Source organism: Ustilaginoidea virens, chromosome 2 (assembly GCF_000687475.1).
Source record: "Ustilaginoidea virens chromosome 2, complete sequence".
NCBI classification, from domain to species: domain Eukaryota; kingdom Fungi; phylum Ascomycota; class Sordariomycetes; order Hypocreales; family Clavicipitaceae; genus Ustilaginoidea; species Ustilaginoidea virens.
Window position 1 is genome coordinate 5,484,119 of NC_057317.1, and position 19,467 is coordinate 5,503,585.

Below are 19,467 nucleotides of genomic sequence, written 5' to 3' on the forward strand. Positions count from 1 at the left end.
TCCCTCTGCCGCAGCATCGCTCCGTCCGCCAGCGGCCCTGTGCGACAGCACCATGTTTGAGAACCTCTGCACCCTGCCTTTGCAGTCGGACGTGTTTGCAACCGCCTTACACCCTACCGAGCCGCTGCTTACGGTCGGTCTCTCGAGCGGTCATGTAGAGACGTTTCGGCTCCCACCCAGCAATGGCTCCGACGCAGATGACGACGCAGATACAAGCGTGATGAGCGATGGCAAAGGCATGGTAGACACTGTCTGGAAGACTAGAAGGCATAAAGGAAGCTGCAGGTGTCTGGCCTACGGTCATGATGGCACAGGTAGGTTACATAGGGAGAGCACATTCGCGATTACCCCCAAGTTGCTTGCCTTCTAACGTTATATGCCCAGCCATGTACTCTGCCGGAACCGACTCCCTGGTGAAATACTTTGATCCCAGTAGCGGAAAAGTCGCCTCGAAAGTAGCCATTCCAAGCACGACGTCGGTCCCAGACGCCCCGACCCTACTTCACGTCCTCAATCCGCAACACCTCCTCTTGGCAACCGATTCTGGAGCTCTGCACATAATTGATCTCCGGGATGGCGCCCCGGGTAGAAAGCCAGCGCAAACACACTTCCCTCATTCGGACTACGTCTCGTCCGTCACACCTCTGCCCCCTTCGGAAGAAAGCACCAGCGGATTCTCCAAGCAATGGGTCAGCACGGGGGGCACAACGCTGGCAGTAACTGATGTGCGACGCGGCGTCCTAGTCCGCAGCGAAGATCAGGAGGACGAGCTCCTGAGTGCGTGCTTCATGCCGGGCATGGGTCCCAAAAGCAAGCGGAACAACGGTGTCGTAGCCATTGGGTCCGGAAGCGGCGTCCTGACCCTCTGGGATAAAGGGTCATGGGACGACCAGCAAGAGCGCGTTATAGTCGATGGCGGCAAGGGAGGCGGCGAGAGCATCGATGCTATAGTCCCAGTGCCCCAGGATATGGGGCTGGGGAAAAAGGTTGTTTGCGGGGTTGGTGACGGAAGTCTTCGCATCGTTGATCTCGTCCGTCGGGAAGTCAACAGGTCGGGTAACCTTCGACATGATGACTTGGAAGGTGTTGTGTCTCTCGGGTTCGACTGTCATAACAGACTGATTAGTGCCGGTGGGAGGATGATCAAAGTATGGGGGAAGTTGTCCGAGTTGCAAGAGGAAGAAAGTGACGACGAGGGTGATGATGATAAAATCGAGAAGGAAGAGGAGCGAGGCGGCCATGCGAAAAGGGCGGCTGAATCGGATGACGATGACGATGGCGATGGCGATGATGATGACGAGGACGACGAGGACGACGACAGCGAGGGAGATGGCGTACAAGAGATGAAGCAGCGGGCCAAGAGGCGCAAGGAGTCGCAAAAGCGTAAACTAGGGCCTATGGGTGCTCATGGAATTATGGCCTTTGATGGGATTGACTAGTTGGACGAGGAACTGTCTCGAGTTTATGGGCGTTGAATCGAGTTTGCGGCATGACATGACGAGCTGCTAGGCAGAAACGGGAAAAGCATTCTACACCGATGACCGCGACCTGATGGCATAGTTTGGCGCAAATGCAATGCGGCTCCTTGCCGTCCTGTTTCCAACCGTTGATAGTTGGTGCTATCTACAGACAAGGGCACAGGCTCCCACACGTCGCAAGGGCTATTCTTCTCTCCATCTCGTCTCTTTCAAAGAAAATAAAATGAGAAACCATGCAGCAGACAACAAGAGTCCGCGCGTTTGCTGTTTTGCATCCTTCCCTACACTGGCCCTCCATACATGCATGCAGTTCAAGCAAAGCTCTTCGTGGAACATGTTCCCTGACACAAAACAGACATGCCGCCCATGGCGACATGTTTGAACCCATGGGAGCGCAAAACCAAAACGACGCTGTAAGTGCTGCGAACGGACAGTCTTCGGCTTCGCACGTAGCTAGACGGGGCCGCAAAGCACATGCTGTGCGCTGATGTCGCAAAAGGGGGGCGGTAGCATGAAAGCTGGGGGTCGTTGTGGACAGCAGCCATGTGGCAGAACAGACAGCATCCTGAAACGACACGGCCTGTATGTTCCCCCGAAGGATAGGGTCGTGGTTGCTTTGTGAATCTTTCCGGTGTGGCCTGCACCGAACAAGTGCTCCTGACAGGAATTCTGAACCTGCTCAGGCTGCCTCTGATAAAGCCTCTTGCTCTGTATCTGTAGCATAGGTGTTGCTGCCAGGATCACCCGACTTTCATGGCAAGTAGGAAAACGCCCGTTTTCATGGAAAGTGGAATACCCCGTTTAGTAAATAGAAAAGGAATGTCGCACTTGGCATTCGAGGCTTCGAACGGCGGCTTGATCCGAAGATAAGATAAAATAAAATAAAATAAAATAAAATAAAATAAAATAAAATCAATAAAGCGCACGGCGGCGTAAAACCAAGCAAGTTATATTCTCGGATACCGAGGGACCTCAAAACAGATGAAAAGAAAGGGACGGCCGTTTGATATCCCGGGGGAGGGGAAAATGCCACCCAGGTACTAGCTTGTTGGATGTAAAATTTGCATTTGCCCATGAAGCCCGCCGAAGAACGTTCAAACCCCAGGGAGATGAAGATAGCTCCATTGCGCCGTGTCATCTTGGTCGCGTCGTTCGGTCAAACGCGCCATGGCTACATCGCCAGAAGGTGCGGAAAAGCGCTTCGGCATGCTCATGGTCAAATCTTCGTCGTATATGATGACTTCAGGAAGCACTCTCGGGTCGCGAAAGGACGTGGTGCGAGGCGATTTACGAGAGCCGCCCCGGGTTGCCGAGTCCCGGCGCTGAGGCCTGTCTGATTTGCTCTTGCTGCTGCTGCTGCTGCTGCTGCTGCGGCTGGCATCCCCGACGGCACTGCTGCCGGACACGCTGCCGTGTCTTGCGGGGCATGCGTCGAGGAGGAGAGGCATCATCTCCGACGCGCTGTAGGTGGTGGGGATGCAGACGTGAGGAATCCCCTTGCGACAGCCAATGGCTTTGGCCAAGCCCAGGGCCGAGGCGCCGCCCACGCTGATGACGACGTCTCGGTCGTCTATGCGGGCCACGGCTTCGTCGACGACGCGCGCAGGCACGTTGACGACGGCCGAGTCGAGGATCCGGGCGTGGAGGCTGGGGATGAGGCCCTGGATCCGGCGGGCGAGCGTGATTCTGGACGGGCTGGAAACGATGAGCGGCGAGGTCACGCCGAGTCGCTCCAGCTCGGTCGGCAGGCGCGCGAGCGTGCCGGAGCCGTAGACTATCCGGGGTGAAGGCGTCTCCGGATGGGAGGACCGGTGGGACCCTTCGGTTCGTGTCGACTTGGACGAGGCGCCGTACTCGGAGCGCGGCGACTTGACGTGCGGTTTCCGGGCCTGGGAGCCGGAGCGCGAGCCACCAGCTGGTGGTGCTGAGGACGAGGTGCGGTTGGTCTCGGCTCCAGCAGCGCCAGCAACTGCAGGAGTGGCAGATGAGCTACCACCAGCAGCTATGCCGGCGCTCCCGGGCGGCAGCAGCTGGTTCGAAGTCGGCGAGAGGGCAGCAGAGCCGGCTGAGCAGGCACTTGTTGCGCCCGACGGTCCGGCTGAAGACGGGTTGGGTTTGGCGTCTGTGTTCATCAAGCCCTCGCAGAACAAGAGGCGAGCGCCTTTGTGACGATGCCGCGGGTGTCGATTCAAAACCAAAGCAAAACCTTTCCTGGCTTCGCAGTCACGGGCGTCTCAACGGGGCTTGGTCGGGTCGGGGTTGACGAGTATGAAGGGTTGACGAGGGCCGGGTTGGCGACTGTCGGCACTGATGAATGGGGCCGGGTATCGAAACCTCCCTCCCTTACCTCCCTCACCTCCCCCTCCTCAATATATTTTCGGGCATCCTTGTTTGTCCCTGATATCCATCTGTCGCTCGACATGCCCGCAAGAGCCATGAAACAGCGCACAGAAACATGGGCACCAAGTGGGCACACTGGGGACCGGACACACCAGCGGCAAAAAGAATGCATCGGAGCGACGGAAAGAGGCAAGGCGGGAACCCAGAATGCAATCCCCCCTCCTCCTCCCGTTCAGGGTCAGCAGCAGTCAGGGACTGAGGAGGCCTCGATGGCCGTGCTAATGTCGCCTTTCAGCCAGTTTCCCATCCCTGGCAGGGGGAAAAGGTGGGGGGAGGGGGGTTTGGCGACCAACCTTTGGCCCCATGTGTTGCGGTAAGCTGGTTCTAGTCGGGTCAAATGGTCAAGCTGGTCAAGCTGGGCGTTGCGCCCTCTCGACGGATCCCAATGGATCACAAGTCGTTGTTTTATTTTTTAGTGCCAAAACCAGGCGTTGCGTTGCGTTGCATTGGTTGGCAGCAGGAGGGGGAGCGAGGCAAGACGTGGGACAAGCTGGACCAGTGATTTGCTAGAGGAGGGGATGAGGTGGGGAAAAAGGGGGGTGTCCTGGAGGGGGGTGTCTCCAGGGGGGCGTGTGGGTCGGGGGTTTGGTCTTGCCCAAGGGTGTCCCGCGCCGGCAAAGCCAGGACGGAGATTCCTGTCCGGCCACGCTGGGGTGGAAGAGTACGAAATCAGGGTCTGGAAAAGACGGGCATCTTGGTGGAATTCACCACCTTTTCCCAAAATCGCCATCCTTTTGCGGTGGGATTTTAGCATCGACGCCCACATTTTTCCAGGGTACTGCAACACCCTGGCACCCTGGCACCCTGGCGCACCACTTATCCCTACACACCGGTAAACCCAACAGATCCGTTCCCGCCCCACACATGGTCGACAAGCAGGTACTGAGGCAGGCAAGTAAGTACCTAGGTACCTGGGCAACAGGCAGGCACCAGACCTAACCTACCAGGGATACGGTGATACGGGTGATGAAAGACCGGCAAAGCCCGAGAGATGCTTGGGGAGTACGGAGTACGGAGTGCTCATGCTTGGGTCAAGTGCTACTGCAAGTAAGCGGGAACCTTTACGGCCAATGTCTGTTTGGCTCCATGTCCAATTGTCCTCGTCGGTGCGCGATTGGACCGCCTTCTGATTCGTCCATGTCTTGCAGGAACTCCCCCCTCCGCACCCCACACCAAAGCCCTGGCAGTGGCACTATCAAAAGTCGAAAGTCGCAAAAACCAACCCAATGCACGCGCGAGGAGACGACGAGCCATCCAAGTTCTCGAGTCATTCACATTTTTTTGTGCCAAAGCAGGAAGTGGCAAGGTGGCTTGAGCCTTGTGCTGGGACGGGACACACGAGGCTCAACCCATTTCCTGGTCGAGATACTCCGCCCTCCGTTCCAGCCTCCAGGTAGGCAGGCATCCCATGCCGCGGCCCCGGTGCGTTGGCTCTCATGCACGGGCTTGTCTCGAAAGCGTAAGCGTGCCTGCGGTGACGACGACGACGACGACGATGATGGCCTTTTTCCCTGCCGATCAATCCATGGCACTTGTCGCCAGACTCCGGGTTGTCGAGAGAAATGCATCGCTGGGAGGCGGCATGTATCCGTTCTTTTTCTCCCCTCTAGAGTGTCATGATGTTTTCTGCGACACCCGTTTTTTCGGTTTCGTTAGAATGCTGTGCCACCACTGGATAAGTACACTGGCACGGGTGACGGCACCACCTAACCAGGCATCCCAGTCGCAGAACCTCATGGGGCTCTTTCTCAAGTCTATTCGGCGGACCGATTGGCTGAAGCAACTAAACAGCACACGCTTACCACATCGTCCACCAAAGCATAGCTTCCAGCACTATATTCTGCCGCCAAGAATGCTGCATCTATTACATCGACGTATATATCGACTCGGACTAAAACTAGATTGCAAAATATCACTCGAGAGCGGCAACCTACATACACATACTATACTATACTATACTATACGGCTGGTTATCCTATATAGGCTGCGCATCAAGACCGCTCTTAAGCACGCCGATAGTTTCATAGCTGGTTACGACTAGGATGCCGGTAGAATTATGCGACCTTGCTTGTGTACCCACTCACTAATATAATAGTAGCAGATGGCTTCACAAGGCACTGACCAACTCCCGTGAGCAGCTGGGCCTACTAGTAAATACCCTCCCCCCCTCTGCCTTGCCCTGACGGCATGGCAAGGCAGCAGTCAATGCCGCTGCAGATGCAGGCTGTGCAAGGGAGTCCAGTCCCATCCACCATGTCCCTGGATGTTCCTGGCGAGGAACTGGCAAGGCGACGCGGGTCGAGGCAAGCTTCAACAAGCCCCCATGCTCGCAAGTAGGATACCCACGACGCTTGTTCAGATTTTTCGTGCGTTGCACGCGTGCAAGTGGCGTTAAGGAGGACATGCCGCCACCCAGCCATGCGCAAGCTCATCGAGGGACCGTCACTCCACGTTATTCGCAGACCGACGGCTCACCGCGTTGCGAATGGAAAAAGCGTGTCCCGTTTGCATCAATATTTGCCGCCCACAACATACGCAATGCTTGTTTCTCCAATGACGCCATTCTACCCGTTGCGGGTCTCGAGGAAGCCGGTATGGGTCATGGACGCAATCGAGACGGAGTGTCCAATCTCCATCAATTCGAAAGCGCGGATGGTGAAAAGGGCGCTCAAGAGCCATAGTTTCCCTTTGCTGCTTGCTGTAAAGCAAGCACCTCTGACTTTGTTGTTGTTGAAGTTGTAATTGTGGGCTGGCGTGTGGCTTTTCAAATAATAGGCCCCTCCGAATAGCTTAATCAGGTACAAAGTAGCCTTACGAGGATCAGCGCGTAGCTTGATCATCTGCGCAGGGAGCATCACTCGTGATTTGACGTTGAATCTCTGGGCTTCCCCCGTAGCAGAGGGCGACATGTTTCTTACGACGAGATATCTGGTAGCGCGGTCCACAGCCTTGCGATGCTCAGAACTCGGGTTTGTCAGGAATGGACACAGCTTCGCTGCTGCATACGCGACATCCGCTATGACGATTCCACTGGGTCGCAGATGAAAACGAGCGACTAAATTCCAAGTTGAGACATGCAGACGTACAAAATAGGTACGTGGTTGAAACAGGAGCACCCACGGGGGAGTACCTTTCCAACCGCATACATTTCACATCAGGGATGCCGGCAGATGGATTTACAAAGGCATCGGATAGGCAAGAGTTTAAGCACTTTCGAGGCATGCTTGCGTTAGCATATATATGCGTGTATAGCCGAATATTTGTAATCGCGATGCAGCACATCCGAGCAGTCACTTAATGGCACAGCCAGACAAGGGCCCAAGATATAGCTCTTTTCGCTTTGTTTAGTTGATGTCGGCGATCTGGCGTCACGGCGTTCTTTGCTTTATATCGCATGTTTACCTCGGGCAGCGCTTTGCTGTGAGAGGGGGCCCCTCATGTTCAATATCATTACGGGCCGATACATCTTGACGGCCCCTCTCTAGCTGTGTCATGAAGTGACTGCTCGGATGTGCTGTGTCGCAATTGTAAATAGGCATGCAGCCGTGTTGCGCTTATCCACTTAATTAAGCATGCCTCGGAAATGCGTAAAGTTTGGCGTATCCAAAGCCTTCGTAAATCCGTCAGACGGCATCTCTGAGGTGCAAATGCGCAATTCGTATAGCGGTCATCTGGACCATGCTGAAGGTGGGTTGTGCACTTGATGGTCGTTTGTCTCCAGCTTCTTACTCAGTCGCCCAGCGTTGCGAGGCCTGTCCCACCTGGCTGCCGCGAGTGACTGGAGGCGCCAGCACTAAACAGGACTGTGATTCGAACCGTGCAAATATCGATAATGGCAGCTTGCTGGCCAAGCTGCCGAGCTGCCGTCATAGCCAATCACAATATCGCTCCGCGAATGACGAAGTATCTCAACTCAGCTAGCATGCTCGTGTCCATGGCGAGGGACTTTCCCTTTGTCCGCGTCAGATTCCTTGGCCAAAGGTATATTCGCCACTGTCAAGTCCACAGCTCGAGCGTCGATATTGTCGTCCAACTCCTCCGGCAGGGCTAGATTGAGAGCCATGCAGACAGCTGCAGTCACTGCAAAGCCCGTCTCCATGACCAGAACAACGGCGTCGAGGAGACCCTTGAGTGCGTGGTTTCCGCCCGAGTAGGTGAAGATGCGGTCAAAGTAGGTAGGGACAAGTGTTGCGCCGTAGCCCAAGGCCAGGCCGGCAGTAAGGATGAACCGCGTGCGTCGGTCGAACGTGGTCCCGCGGTTGATGATTGCCATGCCGGATACTGCCACAGCGCTGAAGAGGAAGGTCGTCATGCCGCCTAGGACAGAGGAAGGGATAGCCACGAGAGCAGCGGCGAACTTGGCAAAGATGCCCATGATGACGAGGAAGAGGCAGCATGCCAGACCGGCTTTGCGATTCGCACATCGAGTCAGTGCAATGACGCCGTTATTCTGGGCAAATCGGCTCATGGGCGTCATGGTCATCAGGGCGGCAGCGATGCCGTTGATGCCATCCGTGAGGAGACCGCTCTGGATCCGGGACTCGTACGTACGTCCTTGGAGCTCGATGAGGGATACGTCGCACGTCGCGGTGATGTCACCCACCGCCTCGGTGGCGCATACGACGAACACTGCCATTATGGGCAGCACGAGGGGTCCGTAGACGCTCAGTGGGAAAGTATGGACCCAGATGAAGGATACGACGGGGGCGGAATCGATGCCTGCGCGGTTGAAGTAGCCGCAGGCTGCGGCGATGATGCATCCGACAAGCAGCCCCCAGATGACAGAGGTGGACTTGACGATGGGAGAGCCGAAGCGTTCGCAGATGATGATTGTGATGAATACGGCAAAGCCCAGGCCCAGGTATTCGGGTGAGCCCCATGGCAAGGCATGCGGTGCGTTGATGTTGGGGCACAAGGCGAATAAGCCGGCCTGGGCTCCTGATGCGGCAGGATTCGAGCATGGTCCGCTGCCCCCCATCCAGTCCTTGAAGCCGGCTTCGACGAGATGGATGCCGATGAGCATCACCGTGGGCCCAGTCACGATGGGAGGGAAAACTTTGAGGAGGACCTTGGGCGGGAGGAAGGAGATGAGAATCTCGGTGATGGCGCAAATGGCCGAGGTGCCGATCAGAGCACCATAGCCTTGCGGGCATGGGAGGAGATTTCCACGGGCATCCGAAGGACAGAAGCCGCTGGCGTACATTTGACGAAAAGCCCCTTGACCGATGGGAATGATGCTGAAGGAGATGCCGACAACAGAAAGAACACCGGTGCCGATGAAGTATCTATTGGTGGAGAGAAGGCAAGTGTTAATCGAAAAGGGCCAAGAACGAACCAGTTACAACGGGAGGCATTTTACGTGACCAGGGCCTTTGATAACAATACTTTCCCAACATGGTAAGATCTTGAGTGTTGAAGACTTACTTTGTCTTTGGGATCCGAACTCGAGCTATTTGGACGCTGGACAAAAGTCCTGATACTATGAGAGCCGTAGAGACGAGATATTGTAGTTGTGCTGTCTCAAGGTTTGCGCCTCCGGCTCCACCAAGGATCAGAGGAGGAGCTATAACACCAGCCAACATGGCCAAAGCATGCTGCAAGCCCAGCAGCATGCCGAGTAAAACGGGCATCCTATCGTTGAGCCCGAAGAAAGGGCTGCGGTGGGAGGTCTTGGTCATGAAAGGCAGATTGGGCCGGAAGAGAAAAGCATAGTCGTAGTCGCCAAGCAGGCCATCTCGGGTGGTTAATGCTCGACCGGCGCGTCGAAGGCGAGCCTTGACGCGCGGAGCATATCCTCGGTTGACTGCTGCATTGGGCGGGACGATGGTATCTGAGGCATGGTCTTGGTCCATTGATGTTGGTGTTGTCGTGGAAAGGAGGGCAGGTTTGGTTTGCGCTAGGAAAGAGATGGATGTAAAGATTTTGGGGTCGGATGGACAAGTCGTGGCCGGGCGGTTATCATCAGTCCTGGCGGTTTATGGCCAACACCGTGCTGAAGCCGGAATGTCTTGTGTACCTGCCTGTGTCCTCCTTTTCCAAGTCTGGTCTATACCATGTCGTCGTATTTTCTTGCCGGGGTGGAAGATTGCCGGAAATCCGGTAAGCGGCGCCTCTGACTTGTGAAGGGACCCGCGCATTCAACTTGAACAAACCGTCCAGTTGCGGACAAGAAGAGAAGGAGATGCAACGTAGCAGGAGGGCATCTGGAGAAGCCGGGGCCGGGGCCGCGAAGCAAAAGTTTGATGGAGACTAGCAACAGCAGGGGCAAAGGAGTGGACTCTCAAGCTGGTGTGTCGTCGGTAATTGAAGGAAGCTATATCAGCTGGTGCCGAAGGCGATAAGGAAGCCGACAGGTGCGGTGGAACTGAGGATGGTGCCGTCATCAGCGTCGCAAGCAGCGCCGCTATCAGCGCCTCAATCAGCGCCAACCTCCCAGATTAATGGCGGATGCAAAGGCGGGGGAGGGGCTGCTGGAACCAAGTACATAAGGTATCTACCCTCACAGGAGGTAGGTGAGGAGGCAAGGTACTCCGTAGATTAGTTATCTACATACCTGGTACATGCCTGTCAATGAGTCTCTGCGCGAGCTTCGGTGGCATTTGATGATTCAACGGTGCCAACAATCATTGTCTGGCTGGCAATTATAACACGTTTACGGAGCACCCGCGCGCATCTAGCCCCAGTCGGCTGCGGGTGGTTTGGCACGGAGCTGCATATGCCGTGGACGCCATTGGCTTTCGAGACGTAACGGGCAAAGTCGGCAGGATTGCCGTCGGACAGGATGGCCATTTGACGGTGTGCCAGGTTCCGCTTCCTGGCGAGCTCTCATCGTGTCTAGTTGACGGAGCATTATCTGCATGCTGCTGGAGAGTTTTATCGTCGATGTTGTTTTGTTGACAGAGACGGAAGGCATTGATAAGCAAGCAAGCAACTTGCCCACAGAACAAGCAAATCGTGGTGGAGCGACCCACAATCAAGACCGTCAGAAGCGGCCTGGCCAATCACATACAAGTTTGGCAGGGACCAGGTACGTGAACCATGTCATCCCCCACACGGAGATTGCAACATATGCTACTGTAGTTTTGGGAACGGACTGGAATCATCCGTCCAAAGGATCCGTTTGTCAGGTCGAATCTTTCCGCGTGGCCGAGGACGGACCCGTTGGCAACCGCAACCGTCAAGAACGAAGCCGAAACTCGAACCCGCCGTGCACGATTCAGGAGACGGAACCACCAGGCAAAAATTAACGACAAGATCAAGTTCCAACAAAGTCGCGATGCGATGACAATGAGCACCCCGCTGACTTTGCAGCCCGCGAAGCCATCTGAGCCCAGAAGATGCTAGCCCTCGATTTCCCGTCGCCCGATTCCAAGAGCACTCATTCTCCAGCTACTGATGGAAAATGTTTCAACCGTCTAAATACAGCTTTCCGTTCTTGAATCAGTCCCCCGGCGCCTTTTCAATTCGAGTCATGTCGCTAAAATGGGGCAATTTTACCCCCCCCCCCCCCCTTGAAACTTGACTGGTGAGATGAAGATCAAGACACAATAGCCATCAAAGTGATGATCCCATATAGGAGAAAAGAAGATATTTAAAAGGGAAAAAGGGAAAAAAAAAGAAAAAAAAGAAAGAAGACCTCTCCACATATATGTACGGAGAAGGGAGCAAAAACTAATACAAGAGCACCCCCTCCCCCATTGTCACCCGAATTCCCTTGCTTTTCGCGCCAGCACTCGTACATTGTCCAGGAAGCCTTCAATCAGCTCCTGGTATCTGTGAGGCGCTCCACTCATTGCCTTGGCACCTTGATCAAGTACAATGGGGGAGGCTAGTTCAATCTCGAGCTCGTGTTCCTTGTCAGTTCTTTGTGTGTTCTAGTTTTTCCAAAAGTCAGTTACGGAACGGGGGGAAAAAAATTGAAAAAGTCAGGTATGTATGTGTTGGCTTACTCCAGGACCTGCATTCGACAAAGTCACTTGAGTCAGATCGATTTGGTAATGCCCCTGCGTGTAACTCAGCCGATCTTTTTGTCTGTCTCCTGATTTATCAAATTGGGGGGGTCCAAGTTGTTCCAGCTCCTCTGATGGCCCATCCCAATCCATTTCTAGGTTGATGCTTAATCGGCAATCCATGGGATTCGTTGGCATGTGTATGTCGATATCTGCCACCCTTGCTTTGACAATCTTGTTGAGAACCTGCCCAGTTTTTTGGTCATATGTCACTCGGGCCTTCACGTTTCTGACCCGAGAGCCCAGCCTTGATCGCACGCACCCAGGAAGTCGGCTCTGCAGTTCCGGTGTGAGCTCAAAGTATCGATCGATTTCACGTCTGTGCTTATAATGTACTTGAACTCGACCTGCGCCATTAGGCGCTCGAGGGTCCGTCTGAATCACTACCTGGTTTAGAAAGTCGTTGAATGCTTTGTGATGTGCCTATGGTGCATCTGTTAGCCCAGACGCTAAAAAGGAGACGCAACGCGTCCAGCGCAAGAAAAGGGGGTCAGTACCTCTGTCATGCTACTTCTGAAGGCAACTCGGCCATTATCATGAAGAACGCACTCCGTGTCTAGCAGCCTGTCCACTCTGTAATTTGTGTCTTTATCAATCAAGGTGCCAAGCTTCGCTTCAATTTCAAACTGAACACCTCGGCTCATGATCTCCTTGATATCCGGGTTGTTAACCACGTGAATAAAAATAAAGTCGGCCACCGTCTTCGACATCTCCTCATATGGTTTGATACCGGTGATGCTGGCCTCCCATGGTCCCAGAATGCTTTGCGGCCCAGGCTCTGCAGTCGGAAGAGAAGCCGGTTTGGCTGTTGCCGACGTGGACGCCCTAAAGACGTCTGGCGAGGCATGCCGGCTTGGCTGATCCGTTTTACCACAGTTGCCGGTGCTCTCCATCCTGCCGTTGAGGTGCGAATGTGCCCTTTTCTGAAGAACAAAATTCGCTTGATTTGGCATTTTAATGCCAAGTATAGCAGCATCCTGAGCCCAAATCGGGGGTTGTGAACGGCAGACACGCTTCTTCTTCGACGCAGAAGCGGAAGACGATGACGATGACGATTTTGCATTGGTACCGTCACTGCCATTGACGTCGCCAGGTGGTGGCCGTGGTTCTTTATGTTCCAGCTCTTTAGGGCTCAGATAGCGGTCGCCCAGCTTGCGTTTGGCTGGTGTTACCACGCGGTCGACTTCAAAAGGGAAATTAGGAGCAGGTGCTTTTTTGTCATTGTCGACCGGGGATACCATTACTCGGTCAGAGCTACTAGCAATCGAAGTAACTCGAGTGCGGGGGCTGACAGAGGGACTTTGTTCGCGCGATTGAAGCGATCTGGATCGTTGGTGAGCCTGGCCGGCGGGCAACTCCCTATGTGTTGGTCCCGATACTCGACGGAGAGACGCATTTGCTTGCGCTGGTGATTGTGGCGGCTGACCGTTGCTGACAGACGCCATCCTTTGCTGATATGAACTGGGAAGCTGTGACAAGCTCGTCAGTTGTCCAGGATGTGGGCGGGTAGCAGTTGATTGAGGTGGACCGAGTGGAGTGGGAGGTTGTGAAGGGTGACGGTGTTCAGAATTCGCACGTGTTGGTTGAACAGGGCTGCCGTGGGCATGCGGCGGACCGAATTGGTGCTGGCTGTGCGTCGAGTTGGGCGTCGGTGTTGATTGTGTAGACTGAGACCGTTGATGCAAATACTGTTGCGACGGACCGGTAGCAGTGCTGATCGGGGGTGTTTGTGGGACTTGGAGTTGGTGTTGCTGGACATAATTGCCCGGCGGAAGAGAAGCCTCCCTTTGCGGATACGCATCCGGATTTTGCGGTTGTTGAGCGTAATATACAGGGGTATGCTGATGCCGTTGATGTGGGCTCGTCATAATTTGGGAAGCCTGAGTCGGAGGAAACGGGTGTCCTGAGGAACCATCAGGGTTGTGGTTTGGGGTAGGTGCAAGTCGGTAGGGCGACTGCGCTGGCGCAGGCATTCCTCCAGGAGACCGTGGGTCATGAAACGATCCGGGATGGTGAGGAAGATGAACCTGCGAAGGACGCGCTGCATGTTGCGGACCGGCATTCTGGTACGGCGAAGGGAGATACGGGTTAGGTGGCTGATGCTGTTGCTGTTGTTGAACATGGACAGGATATTCTTGGCCTACCGGTTTGCCTGGAGATGGATGAGGTGGTGCTTGTGCATATTCCCGGTAGCCGTATGGAGCGGGACTTTGCGACGGCCTGGATTGAGGTTGCTGCTGAGGAGTGGGCGGAGCTTTGGACGGCCTGCGATCGCCGTTATCCGATGTGTTGAGAACCGAGCGAAGGTCCATGATGGCCGTTTCTGGCAGCAGCCAAGGCTCCTTTAGAATTTATTATTGTTTGGGCGAGACAGGGGATCGCGGAAGAGAAGCGGGAGGATCGCGATACACATCAAACAGATGCTACATCAACGGCTTGGTCTCGTCCAATATTATCTATGCGCTATTGATGTCGGAAACCGAACAGGTTGCAGACTAAACTGGCACTGCGGACGCGAAGTAGGTGTTCGATATCGGTGAATCGCAATCGCAATCGCAAGTAAACATTGTCGACGCTGTCGCGGGTTTTGGGTGCCTGTAACTGTTGGCTTCGAGATGCCAAAACCGGGCGTTGTGGATTGACTGGGTGATGAGGAGCAGGGCAAAGCTTGGTGCAGGGCGCCGTTTGTGTGATGGTTTTGCGAGAGCTGGCGCAGGCAGAAGAGTAATCGTGCTGGATGGTTATCTCAGCCGCGGCGGGAGCATGGCGGTCGGCAAATGCTGGTCAGAGTCGCCAAGGCGGCGATGTTGCGTTGGTGTCAAGGCCAGGGATGAAGGGGAACAGATGGGGGTTAGTCGGGCAAACGTGAATGCGCCTCTGTGTTGACACTTTTTTTTTTTTTTTTTTTTTTTTTTGCCCTCCCCTGGGCTACTGTGCGGAAACAGGCAAGTCACAGCGTCTGCGTATGTACTGTACATATGGATGGAAGGAACCACCCGAAGGACGGCCAACCTTATAGTTGGGTAACCAACCAATCAATAATCGTCTCCCCATCAAGTGCTGCAATTGGGCCTAGTTTCTCGCGACGTGGCCAAGTCGCCAAGTCCAGGAAACACAACAACCTGACACGAAGCCCTCTGTGTGTGAGAGACAACAATCCATTACCGTCGTAGGACCCTGGGTAGGACCCTGGCTATCAGGAAAAAAAGAGAAAAAGAGGCGACTATGTCTTAGAAAGCTCTATATTCTCCTTGCAGCTGTGCTGTTGCAACTGGTACGGCACTGTTCGGTCGACGTGGGTTCCTTCTGTTTTGTACGAGAGGAGGACCAGTACCCAATCAATTCTCACAGCCTCCAATAAGAAAGCGCCTTGTCTCTTTTTATTCACAGTGCCAGGCGCATTCTTGGACTGATGAATGGCATGGTGTCGTGTAGGTAGGTACGTGCACCTAATGCAGCATAGCCGTCATGACTTCACAGCTTTACTCCGTAAACGTGTGCGGACTACCCGCTTACTAATCTAACAAGTCACGTGACACGTCAGCTGTCAGCCGTTGGTTCAGCTTGCTCTCGAATGCCAAAGCGAAATTTGTCCGTGCACGCCGTTGCTCAAGGCAGGCAGGCAGGTCGTGCCTGACGTGGACCATCTCGTGCTTTTTCACCGGCGACCTTTGCTGCGCGCGAAACTCGTCATCTTCCCACCCACTCAATCTCCTGCTCCGTATCGCCCGCCACCCATAATTTGTGACTTTGTACGTCCTGGTCGCTGCTTCAGCTCCCTACCTACCCAACTTCTTCACCGCGTCACCATATACTGCCCGACCGAAGCCGTATTGCCCTCAGCCATACAGAAGCAACCTCCTCGAGCCTAGTTTCTCATCCACTTTGAACATTCATTATGCCTGGTCTTGTCTCGGCCACCGGCGTTCTGGCTTTCCTGGCCGATGAGGAGCCAGAGCTGAAGATTTTCGCTCTGCAAACCCTCAATGATGACATTGATACTGTTTGGACCGAAGTTGCTGGCTCTCTGATTCAAATGCAAGTTGCTACACTCTGTCCAAGATAAGGATCATCACGGCTGACTTACGTCTCCAGTGAGGCCTTGTACGAAGATGATTCCTTCCCTGAACGTCAGCTCGCCGCCCTTGTCCTTGCCAAAGTGTACTATCATCTCCAAGCGTACAATGACAGCATGGTTTTTGCACTTGCTGCGGGAGACCTCTTCAAGTTGGACGCGCCGGGCGAGTTCGAAGAGACCATTATCTCCAAGTGTGTAGATCAGTATATCGCTACCAACGCTGCAAAGAACTCCAAGCCACGAGCCGCCAAAAATACCGATCTTCCCGAGCTTACGACAACTTTTTCGAGCGCGTCCGACTCCGCTGTCTTGTCTCCCACCACCCCTTTCTCGCATACGACGCTGCCTCCAAAGTCTCTGCTGTCGCGCGCCTCCCTTGACAACACTATACTCGACGCCACTTTCCAGCCAGTTTTCAAACCCGGTCGATCGGGCTCGATTACTGAGCTTCCTGACAAGGCCACTGAGGCTTCGTTGCAGCGCATCATCGAGCGTCTATTCGCAAGCTGCCTGAAGCAAGGTCGCTACAGACAAGTCGTTGGTATTGCTGTAGAAGCCAAAAATCTCCATGTTCTTCGGCGCGTCATCAAGCAGGCCAGCGAAGATGAGAAGAATGCCAAATCGAAAATTCAAGACGGTGTTCCTGGACCCGCTGAAGAACTGATGGATTATATCCTGGGCATTTGCATGGACGTTGTGCAAGAACGAAGCTTCCGCACCGATATTCTGCGCTTGATTCTCGACCTTTTGAACGAAATTCCCAACCCTGATTACTTCGCCATCGCAAGGTGCGTCGTCTATTTGAACTCCGATGAGGAAGCATCGCACATGCTTCGCACTCTCGTTTCCAACGGAGACCGCACATCTATAGCCAATGCGTACCAGATAGCCTTTGACCTGTATGACAACGGAACGCAAGAGTTCTTGGGGAAAATTCTTGCTTCTCTGCCCGCTCCCAAGGAGCCTGAACAGGAAGTCGAGACCTCGGAGCAGCAGGACGAAAACAAACCTCTCCTCGAAAATCAGGAAGCGTCTTCTGGAGACGACCTCTCCGATGACACCAAGGTTTACCGAAACATCCGCTCCATCCTGGACGGATCCAAAACCATTCGGCTTAACCTCGAGTTCCTCTACCGCAACAACCATACAGACTTGAGCATCTTGAACAAGGTTCGCGACAGTCTCGAGGGACGCAACTCGATCTTCCATATTGCCGTCACTTTCTGCAACGCTTTTATGAACCAAGGCACCACTAGCGACAAATTCTTCCGCGACAACTTGGAATGGCTAGGCAAGGCTGTCAACTGGTCCAAGTTTACCGCAACTGCAGCGTTGGGAGTCATTCATCGAGGCAACCTGTCGCAATCCAGGAAACTCCTGGAGCCCTACCTTCCCCGCCAAGGAGGCCTCAGCAGCGGCTCCATCTTCAGCCAAGGTGGCGCTTTGTATGCGTACGGACTGATCCATGCCAACCACGGAGCAGACGCCTTGGACTATCTGAAGACTCAGTTTAGCCAAGCGGAGGAAGAGGTGGTGCAGCATGGTGGAGCGCTTGGCCTGGGAATTGCCGGCATGGCCACAGGCGACACTGACATCTTCGAGAAGCTCAAGGAAATCCTTTTCCAAGATTCTGCGCTCAATGGCGAGGCGGTTGGCCTCGCAATGGGTCTCATCATGTTGGGAACTGGAAACGTGAAGGCTCTAGAGGACATGATCACCTACGCCCATGAAACAACGCATGAGAAGATTGTCCGTGGACTTGCCTTGGGCATGGCATTGATTATGTTTGGCCGGCAGGAAGGCGCAGACGTCCTCATCGAAGGGCTGCTCCACGATCCTGATCCCGCTCTGAGATACGGCGGCATCATGACCGTGGCTATGGCGTATTGTGGAACTGGGAGCAACAAGGCCATTCGGAAGCTCCTGCACACCGCCGTGAGTGATGTCAGCGACGATGTTCGTCGAATCGCCGTCATGAGCTTGGGTTTCATTTTGTTCCGCAAGCCAGGCAGTGTGCCGCGAATGGTTGAATTGCTCTCCGAATCGTACAACCCTCACGTTCGCTATGGATCAGCCATGGCACTCGGAATTTCTTGTGCTGGCACTGGGCTCGACGAGGCCATTGACCTTCTCGAGCCTATGATGAAGGATCCTACTGACTTTGTCAGACAAGGAGCCCTCATTGCCCTTTCCATGATTATGATTCAGCAGAATGACGTGATGAACCCCAAAGTACCGTCGATTCGCAAGACGCTAAAGAAGGTTGTCGGTGATCGCCACGAAGATGCCATGACGAAGTTTGGCGCTGCCCTAGCCCTTGGAATTATTGACGCTGGTGGTCGCAACTGTACCATTGGTCTGCAGACGCAAACCGGAAACTTGAACATGGCTGGAATTGTTGGCATGGCCGTCTTCACGCAGTATTGGTACTGGTTCCCTTTTACGCATTTCTTGTCCTTGAGCTTTTCCCCAACGGCCATCATTGGCCTCGACCATGACCTTGAGATGCCCGACATCAAGTTCCACTGTGCCACGCGTCAAAGCTTGTTCGACTATCCACCTGAGCAGGAAGTCAAGGTCGAAGAGGGCCCAGCCCTCATTGCCACGGCTATCCTATCGACCACTGCCCAAGCTAAGCGTCGAGCGCAGAAGAAGGAGCGTGCTCAACGCCGAGAAAGCATGGACCTTGACCCTGCGCCTTCCAAATCCGGTGACAAGATGGAGGTGGACGACGAGAAGAAGACGGACGACCAGGATCAAAAGGAGAAGAAGGAAGGCGATGACAAAGAAAGCAGCCCATCCGATGCGAAGAAGAAGCCTGAAAAGGAGAAGACGGGCTATGAGATTGAAAACATGGCGAGGGTTCTTCCGAGCCAGCTGAAGTATGTTAGCTTCGCCGGCGGCCGCTACAAGCCTGTCAAAAAGGTAACGCTTGACTCCCACACCGGTCTGGCTTTGCGTGCGAGCTAAATTTGCTGACTTGCGTGCGTGTTTTCTTGCAGCCTACCGGCGGCCCTCTCTTACTTGACGATACCCAGCCCAACGAAGCAAAGGTGCTTATCGAAGAGAAGTTGAAGAAGGCTACCACGGAACGAGCTCCCGTCGCTGGCCCAGGCAGAGGCAGCGCCGGCGGAAGGTCTGGTGGAGGATCTCTTCTGGAGGGACTTGCCGACCCAACGCGAGGCTCCACTGGAAACCAGATGATGGCTCAATTGCTACGTAGCCAAGCACGATCACCCTATGGTCCAGCTGACCCGCAGACTCCGGGAAATGCCAGAACTCTTGAAGGGGGACTGGGAGCGGCAGCTGCGGCGGGAGTGCTGACAGCGGTTGATGAGGACGGCGAGGGGGATGAGGAAGCGCAGACCCCTGGAGAATTCGAGTACATGTCGGATGGCGAGACAAACGACGAGTAGGAGAGCAAAGGGGAGGAGGGCGTAGATGGGTGTTTGTAATTCGTTCCCGAGCCCCTATCGCGGGATTCGGCTCGCAGGGGCGTGTA

At 54.5% G+C, this 19,467-nt stretch overlaps 7 protein-coding genes across 7 annotated transcripts; 3 read left to right on the forward strand and 4 right to left on the reverse strand.

Annotated features, from left to right (window-relative positions):
• Window positions 1–52: 52 nt before the first annotated feature.
• On the forward strand, window positions 53–1,439 carry UV8b_03241 (uncharacterized protein; the record flags this gene model as incomplete). The annotated part of the gene is made up of 2 exons (XM_043140739.1): window positions 53–314; window positions 385–1,439. The coding sequence occupies 2 exons, from the start codon at window positions 53–55 to the stop codon at window positions 1,437–1,439; spliced, it is 1,317 nt and encodes a 438-aa protein (XP_042996673.1).
• A 1,133-nt stretch (window positions 1,440–2,572) lies between these two features.
• Window positions 2,573–3,610, reverse strand: UV8b_03242 (uncharacterized protein; the record flags this gene model as incomplete). Its single annotated transcript, XM_043140740.1, has 1 exon — window positions 2,573–3,610. The coding sequence occupies one exon, from the start codon at window positions 3,608–3,610 to the stop codon at window positions 2,573–2,575; it is 1,038 nt and encodes a 345-aa protein (XP_042996674.1).
• A 2,832-nt stretch (window positions 3,611–6,442) lies between these two features.
• UV8b_03243 (uncharacterized protein) lies at window positions 6,443–6,787 on the reverse strand (the record flags this gene model as incomplete). The annotated part of the gene is made up of 1 exon (XM_043140741.1): window positions 6,443–6,787. One exon carries the CDS (start codon window positions 6,785–6,787, stop codon window positions 6,443–6,445), a length of 345 nt encoding a protein of 114 aa, XP_042996675.1.
• A 1,004-nt stretch (window positions 6,788–7,791) lies between these two features.
• UV8b_03244 (uncharacterized protein) lies at window positions 7,792–9,730 on the reverse strand (the record flags this gene model as incomplete). Its single annotated transcript, XM_043140742.1, has 2 exons — window positions 7,792–9,163; window positions 9,303–9,730. 2 exons carry the CDS (start codon window positions 9,728–9,730, stop codon window positions 7,792–7,794), a joined length of 1,800 nt encoding a protein of 599 aa, XP_042996676.1.
• Window positions 9,731–10,735: 1,005 nt separating this feature from the next.
• On the forward strand, window positions 10,736–11,222 carry UV8b_03245 (uncharacterized protein; the record flags this gene model as incomplete). The annotated part of the gene is made up of 2 exons (XM_043140743.1): window positions 10,736–10,905; window positions 11,006–11,222. 2 exons carry the CDS (start codon window positions 10,736–10,738, stop codon window positions 11,220–11,222), a joined length of 387 nt encoding a protein of 128 aa, XP_042996677.1.
• A 356-nt stretch (window positions 11,223–11,578) lies between these two features.
• On the reverse strand, window positions 11,579–14,199 carry UV8b_03246 (uncharacterized protein; the record flags this gene model as incomplete). Its single annotated transcript, XM_043140744.1, has 3 exons — window positions 11,579–11,752; window positions 11,828–12,310; window positions 12,385–14,199. 3 exons carry the CDS (start codon window positions 14,197–14,199, stop codon window positions 11,579–11,581), a joined length of 2,472 nt encoding a protein of 823 aa, XP_042996678.1.
• Window positions 14,200–15,785: 1,586 nt separating this feature from the next.
• On the forward strand, window positions 15,786–19,381 carry UV8b_03247 (uncharacterized protein; the record flags this gene model as incomplete). Its single annotated transcript, XM_043140745.1, has 3 exons — window positions 15,786–15,925; window positions 15,983–18,890; window positions 18,968–19,381. The coding sequence occupies 3 exons, from the start codon at window positions 15,786–15,788 to the stop codon at window positions 19,379–19,381; spliced, it is 3,462 nt and encodes a 1,153-aa protein (XP_042996679.1).
• Between the last annotated feature and the right edge of the window lie 86 nt (window positions 19,382–19,467).